This window comes from Populus trichocarpa, chromosome 9 (assembly GCF_000002775.5).
Source record: "Populus trichocarpa isolate Nisqually-1 chromosome 9, P.trichocarpa_v4.1, whole genome shotgun sequence".
Classification (NCBI taxonomy): Eukaryota; Viridiplantae; Streptophyta; class Magnoliopsida; order Malpighiales; family Salicaceae; genus Populus; species Populus trichocarpa.
In genome coordinates, this window is record NC_037293.2 from 4280319 (window position 1) to 4287795 (window position 7477).

Below are 7477 nucleotides of genomic sequence, written 5' to 3' on the forward strand. Positions count from 1 at the left end.
AAAGGAGGAAAAATATATCAGATCCCATCAAAAAAATGTTAAGATTTCTTATTTTGTTTCTCTCTACTCTTTGTTTACGAGAGATAAATCCCCTCCCTCTGTAATCTGTATCTATATCTCTATTTCTATAAGTATTTAATTATTATTATTACTATAGCATGAATGCCATGACAATGCTCATAAAGGTTGGTGTTTTGAGCAAATAATAGAGGTCTGATTGATCGTCCAATTTTGCAGCCATTGTAGGAGCCAATACGTGTGAATCCACCCAACACAATAAGATATAAAATAGAAAGAACATCCCAATTGATTTGGTTACTGGTATGAAATTTATTCTGTTGGAGGAAAAAAGATCAGCTTAACTGGCACCCAAGAATCCATCACAGCAAATCAAGAAAAGACTCTGAAGGGCTAGATTCTAGCAGCATTAGAATAAACAAGATGGAAGGAGATCACGAGACAGCACCATTCCATTCTTCAACCCAAAAAGGACCAAAAATAAAAAGATTACGAGAAGACATTTCTGTTACCAAATGATTTCTGTTAGGAAGCTCTTATTCAATCGACCATTTACAAGTGCCAAACCCCACCACGCAGGAAAAGAATGGCGGCGAGCGCAACAATATCACATGGATTTCTTCAACACTTCTATTTCCCTTGTTATCAACTTTTTACAGACTGGCCACAGAATACATAAAAAAATTGAAATCAGTCTCTTAATCCACTAGTCTACGTTTTGTTCAAACACGTGCTACCAGCTCTCAGAGGAGAAGGCAAGTCTCTGCCTGCTGGTGTTTGAACTGTTGCTTGGCTTGCTGCTGGGACCAGTAAGCATGCGCAGCTAAGACCCTGTCTAAGAGCTCCTGGGGGACAGGCTCTCCCCTCCTTTGCTGAGGAGATATTCTTGCCGTGTGCACCAGTGTTTTCCATTTATCCTGTGTGATGAAAAGACACTCATCAGAAACAAAATCCACAAGCACATGGCAGCTGGTACTTTTTAAGCAATCTACCAAAACAACACAAAGAGCTTCTGAAATTGCCCTTTTCATTTCCAGGAAGAGCCAATTGAGCCATCTAGAACGTGAAAACTTGTGTAACACAAAAGGGAAACTTTAGTGTTTCTGTAATTTGCAAAGGGCATGTTAGTCATGAGGAGAGGAGAGAGAGACAACTAGAAGAAAAGAGTACAAAGCGACATCGTGTAAGATTGGAATTGAAAAGATTCCTTGTGAGACACAACCCTGAAAAAGGTAAAAAGCCTAACTAATCATTTACCTGTTATACAAGCAACTGTTTGTTGAAGAGATTAAACTAACTACGTGCCATTGTGGACCCAGGCCATAAAGCCTTGAACTTTGAAACATATCTTAAAATATTGCACTCTGGGAACAATAAAGAACCATCATAAAGTAGCAAAGTTGATAGGAAACCCAATTGAATAAGGAAACAGAACATCCAATATGCAGGAAGAGTAAATACTTGGCCAAGGCAACTGTACAGTAGTAAATTTGTATCAAGGCGACAAATTAAAAAAACCCACCTTCAAATCCACATATGTCCGATGCTTTGCATTATCAAAGGCTCGCAGTTTAACATCACGCCATCTGCAGGTCAACAAGAGCATTAAGAATTCCATTTATACAGAATTGGAATGCATGCGCGAAAATCATCTTCTAACTGCAAGCACATAAAGTTGCTAAGACTGGAAATAGCATTTTGATCAAGCACTGTACCTGGCCAATTGAAACATCATTAATGCAATATTCAGACAATGCTCTATCTCAAAAAGATTCATGTTCCTTAGCTTTGTGCATCAAAGAATAAACATACCTTCCCGTTCCAAGTTTCTCAACTGCATGAACCAATGCTTCAACTTCAGTAACAGAGAAAGGTCGACGAATTCGGCGCTGAGCAATCTCAGATCGTTTGGATTTCCGAAGTGCCGGAACCACAGCTAGCGCCTCTACATTCATTGCTGGTACTGCAACCAGCGCTTTTGAATTAGTGCTTTTGTCCATTGAAGTGTCAGTAGGAGAGGGTGCTGAGTCATGGTCACTCTCAATATAATTCCCTAAATTGTTCGCATGAGGCTCAGGAACAGCACAAATGCCCTGATGTACCACACCGGTAGTGTGAGGATACCTGGTAAAGAGCATTAAACCATCAGCTGATTAGCAACTGAATTGATCCTTTAGATTTGGGTGAAGCTAAAGAGTCCATATTCAACCACACAAGAATCTGCTACAATGTCTTAATCCAAAATTTCAGAACTATTAGAAACATAAATTATACTCATAATTACCATGTAAGATAAAAAAAAAAAAAAAACTTCCTTTAACTCTATCTAGCATCAGACTCTATTTCTTTACAATTTGACTTACTTTATGTCAAATCTGCCAAAAATCATAAGGAAGGCCATCAATTAAAGCATTTGCAAGCACTAAAGAAGTCCACTCCCTAGGTCTGAAGGACATCACTGACAGCAAGTCCCTTTCGCATTCTAGATAGTAGATTCTAAAAAACATTGGGTGCTTATTGACCAAGATTTTTTGGTCTCCATTTCTTTTTGTTTGCCCACCAAAGAAAAGAAATGCTACTTAAAACCTGAAAGGCTGATTTCTAAATAGGCAGAGAACTTCCAATTACCTGAGTATAGGCTGTGGTGTGTCACATTGAAGAAAAAAGGGAGAATCTCCAGGGCACAGAGAAGGGGGGATTTGTGAAGGATTAGGCTCCAAGCAAAAACCCAAAGCATCCAACTGGTTATTGCGAGAAATCCCAGTCTGCTGTAAAGTTTTATTGTCCTCCCTAACCTTCTTTCCTTGAAGAAGTACACCAACACGTAATCCACTACCAAGTATAGCAGTCACGGCCTCCATGACAGTCCTCTACAGAACTCATATCATTAGAATACACACTAGAGACCAAGTATTGATGAAAGAGATCTACCATTCACATGGCAAATTGCTATCACATAACCCATCAAAGGATTGGGTAGCATGGAGCATGGATAAACGCATACATGAACATAGAAATAGATACATGCCAATAGGGTTGCAATGTCTTGACAACACGTATGCCTATATAATCAACCCAGAAGGATAAGGAAAATGCATCAGTCAAAATTATCATAACCAATTATTGATACCTTCAATGAACCAACAGTTGAACTTTCTGGAATCTCAATAAGAAGCTCTGGCACACTGAAAGACTTGATCCTGAGCTTCACTGAGGAAAAGAAAAGACACCTTCTCTTAAAAAACTCTTTGAATGTCAGAAAACAATTAAGTCAAAAGAGTACATATCAATCACTCCATTGTTTATAAAAAAAATCAACCACTCCATTAATGGTTCTCATACCATGAGAATCCCTAGGTAGGAATGAAGTGTGTTGACCTGCAAAAGAAGATGATGTCCCGGTGGCTGCTTAAGAATTAGGATTATTTAGCAAATGCTTACAGAGGGTAATAAATCCCAGAATCTAATATAAATATTAAAACAAAAAATCAAGTAAAGAGACCTCCACGCATTCTTGAACAGGAGACGGAAGCATCTTCATTGCTGCCCTTTTGAGATGAATCAGAAACAAACTCACAACTCATTCCTCCATCAGAATTTGATGGTGAACTATAGGCAAAGTGCTTCCTCTTTTTGAAAGGATATATCCTTTCAGACCTTCGATGTCTGTAACAGTTCTGCCTCTTGCGGAAAACAGGCTTCAAATCCCTATCTAGATGAATCAGAAAATTTCCATTTACAAACAACCAACAATTTATCTTGGATCATAACGCAAACAAGGAACATAAATAAACAGGCATGTAAAACCAATTACCAGAGTTAGAAACTGTCGCATCCTTCAACCTTGGAGCTACTTTCCAATATTTAGAAGCCAAAATTTTCCTTATTCTTCGATCTCCAATCCGTGGTGCTGGCCTAAAGAACTTTTTTGTGGTGATAGGGTGAGTACACCCAGAGGAGTTTTCGTCATCATCTCTACTAACTACATTTACATCATCCTGATTTGTGGGATAAGAACTATTGGGGTTCCCACAGAGAGGCACCTTGGCACTACTATCTGAACTGACTAGTGCAGGAGGTTTTGCATCCAGGACCACAGGGTCCTCTAAATTGCATATATTGGCCACAGTGCTACTTTGCACCATCCCAGACTTATGAGGCTCATCTTTCACTGCTCTTTTAGTTTCAGCCTCTAATTTACAGTCACCAAATTCTATGTACTCAGAGGAACCTCCCTCTACTTTGCTGGCAAAAGTTCCTATTTCACTCTTGCTTTGGCCATTCCCAAACTTCTCAGCATTGGACCTCTCTTCACAATCAGGCTTTGCTAGTGCAGAAGCTAATCCTAAATTAAGGCCATTCTCGGTGACCAGAGATTCTTTGGAACTGCAACCTTGTCGATGAACATGTGATAGATCAGAAACATAGATGTTCTTGTCAGCACTTCCCTGATCGCAAGCTTCTACTTTCAAAGATTTTTCTTCATCCTGCCATTCATTTTTTACAGCACTATTAATAACTGCACGCTGATCTTCGTCCGCTGATGTATCACTAGAACTGGGAGCACTTTCTTTATCAAGCAATAACTTTCCAGCTACAATGGCTAATAAGTCAAATGCACACATCTGATTCTCTTCATGTTTCTTCTTAAAGGAACCCCTCCTCTAAACAAAACAAAACAAACAAAGACCATGAGTATTGGCAACTGAGGAAAAATAGAAGGAAAGAAAAATATAATCAGAACATCTGGCATCCCAAGAAAGTAGAATACATTACCCTAGCTGATCTGGTAGCTCGGGGAATGGGAGGAACCTGATAGCCATTGAATCCGTAATCTAATCTCTTCTGCAACACCATACTCAGAGATCATACCAAGAAGGACACATCACGTACAGAGTAACAGCATTTGTGGTTCCAATTTTTGAAAATGCACAATTTTCCCAGTTACTCGAGCTTTATAATCCCAACAATAACACCCTGGCAACAAATGAACGTAATCATCAAGGGATGACTTATTCAATGAATACAATGTAAAACTTATAATTAGGTACAAAGCCAAAATCCATGGACGCAAAGCTCAACACAAGAACATAAACTTAAAAAAGAAGAGGAGAGAAAAAGACCAAGATAAAAGGAGTTCTCTCTAGCAGAAAATTTAGAAAGGAAAAAGGAAACCCATATGCTAGCATCAAACAAAGATCAATCCTTAAAACCCTGATATTAATAATAATATAAAAAAAAACCACTGCATTCATTTGCTTGGTTGCAATAATCAGAGTTGTTTCTTCAGGTACGAATAAACACTATGAATTTGTAAATTGCAAAATTGCATCAGAATTTCGGCATCTGATCATGATTTTGAGGCCAGTAGGTCATATCCCTTGCAACCCATCTCAACCCATACAGAATCCGCCACACGCAAGCACAAAACTTAGAAAAAATACCTAATCATGTCCTCATGATCTAACAAAAAATCAGCAAGTGCACCACAAAAATAGCCTGATAAATCAGGGGAAAAAAACATATTTGATGAAAATTGTTACAAGGAAAAGCATGAAAAATCCTCAGGGATCGATAAACTAAAACCAAATTTGCACATGAAAACGACAAAAAAAAAATCGAGACTTGATGTCATATTTGGGACATCAAAATTTTCAGTTTTACTTGAAAAGTGTATAATTAAACCACCATAGAAAAAACTAAAACCGCAATAAAACCCTGATATAAAGGATCCAAGTAACAACATCCCGAAAACTGAAATTCAGACACTTAAGAAGGAAATTCAGGGCAGTTCAGACCAAATGAATTCAGAGGATCTAAAACCCTCCAACAAGGATCAACCTTTAAGAAACCAAAACACTAGTTAAAATTAAATTTTATCATCGCCTCTTAAGTTTAAAGGATAAATTTTGTATTTTTGAAGCAAAAAATATCTTTTTAACAGTAAATCACTCAAGAGATCTCAGATCGAATCCGTTGAAAACAGAATTGTGGATTGATACGCAAATCCTTGAAGAATCTCTATGAAAGAACAAAAAGTGAGAGAGGGACACGAATTAGAGACAACAAAAGAAACCCACTTGAAGTTTCAGATTAAACAAAGGAAAATGAGATAAAAAGTTCAAAACTTCGATTCATGTATGAACAATTCAGGCATCGAATTTGCTTTTAAAATCCCATTTTACATCAACCAGGCCAAACAAAGCACAGTGTCATAAAAAAAAAAAAACCTCTCTTCAAATCGTCAAAACCCACATTAAAAACACCAAATTTTACACAATTGGCGAGATAAAACCCACAAGAGAAATCAAATTGTCACTCACCTTCTATTAAAAAGCCAAAATTCTCTTCCTTTTCTGGTTCAAAGTTCACCCCTTTATTATTTTTTTCCTTCACGTAAAGAGGGAAATTCTGAGAGGGAATTTAGAAGAAGATGCAAAGATCATGGAAGAAAACACAAATGTCTTGTCCCTTACACGGCACTTTCTTTCTCTCTGTTTCTCTAATTTTCTATCCCATGTTTTCCTTTCACCGAGAAAACGTTGTTCTTTTGAACGCTACCCAATTTTATTTTCTCTCTCTCTCTCTCTCTCTCTGATGGAAAAACCCTCTAAAAACCACCCAACATTTTTCTTAAACCCCAGTTCTTATACCATTGACTCTTGGCCACCGGACCTATCGGTTAGCGCTTCCAGGTGACTCACTATAGCCAGTAATGGCAACTTACCTCAAGACCGGTTCTTCGTGATTGGGTTACCCTTCTTTGGCATCCTTTCATCCACAGGATGGAGAAAAACATTGGGTTGCTTCTCTCTCTTTTTGTTTTTTTTGTTTTTTTTTTTTAATTTTTCTGGTGGTGCCACAAATTGACTCTTCCATTTGTATTTTGTTTCCATATATAGGAAACGCTAAAGTTGTCTGTCTCCACGTAAATTTCTTATTTGCATCATACAAATAATTGTTTGTTAAGGGAAACTTACTAAAAAAATTATCCTCTAAATATGGCTAAATCCAACAATTTATCATCAAATGAATCCACCCTAAATATGACTTAAAAGCAAATGAAATCCAATACGCTTACTCTGCTCAAATTTATAGAAAGATTCCAGGTTAATGAATTCTTCACTCATGGACTCTCGTTCGTCATCGTGCACCATGAAAGAAAACTCGTTGTCTCTAATCTTTTTTCCTTTCATCTATGAAATCTAACTCGTCCATCAAAAATAAATCTCCAAATTAGATGTAATCTTGTCAAGTTGAATAAATAACAATTTAGTTAATTAGGAATTTTGTGAGCTTGTCAAATTCTTTTCCGGTTTAGTTGAGAGAATAATCAAGAAACTCGCACGGGTTTTATACTCGAATCTCATTTTCTTAATCCATCGTTAATAACAATGAAAAAAATATTTAAGTGTATTAAACTACTGTAAAACATTATAACCATGCAAAATGAGGAAAT

The 7477-nt window shown here is 37.3% G+C and overlaps 1 protein-coding gene across 5 annotated transcripts; it reads right to left on the minus strand.

The window, feature by feature from the left end:
• Nucleotides 1–520: 520 nt before the first annotated feature.
• Nucleotides 521–6650, minus strand: LOC7488113 (telomere repeat-binding protein 5). 5 transcript variants are annotated; one of them, XR_002983759.2, is made up of 11 exons: nt 6342–6650; nt 4795–4995; nt 3833–4682; nt 3521–3730; nt 3361–3423; nt 3149–3228; nt 2647–2888; nt 1831–2142; nt 1541–1604; nt 1276–1382; nt 788–935 (listed from the first exon to the last, which is right to left on the minus strand). XR_002983759.2 is itself a non-coding variant. In XM_024608598.2 (10 exons), exons 2-10 carry the CDS (start codon nt 4873–4875, stop codon nt 762–764), a joined length of 2076 nt encoding a protein of 691 aa, XP_024464366.2. In that variant the 5' UTR covers nt 4876–4995; nt 6342–6650; the 3' UTR covers nt 521–761. The 5 variants fall into 5 exon arrangements, 4 of the variants coding, with proteins under 4 accessions (XP_024464366.2, XP_024464367.2, XP_024464368.2 ...); XM_024608598.2 differs by lacking the exon at nt 1276–1382 and having other exon boundaries at nt 521–935; XM_024608599.2 differs by lacking the exon at nt 1276–1382 and having other exon boundaries at nt 521–935; nt 4795–5029.
• Nucleotides 6651–7477: the final 827 nt, after the last annotated feature.

Bases quoted from the DNA above. Each gene is read 5' to 3' on its own strand.
- LOC7488113 (XM_024608598.2), bottom strand. From the start codon at position 4,875: ATGGTGTTGCAGAAGAGATTAGATTACGGATTCAATGGCTATCAGGTT. The intron at 3,424-3,520 runs GTCTCTTTACTT...ATTCTTAAGCAG, and splicing joins CTGTTCAAGAATGCGTGGAG to CCACCGGGACATCATCTTCT. The intron at 2,889-3,148 runs GTATCAATAATT...TGAGTTCTGTAG, and splicing joins CAACTGTTGGTTCATTGAAG to AGGACTGTCATGGAGGCCGT.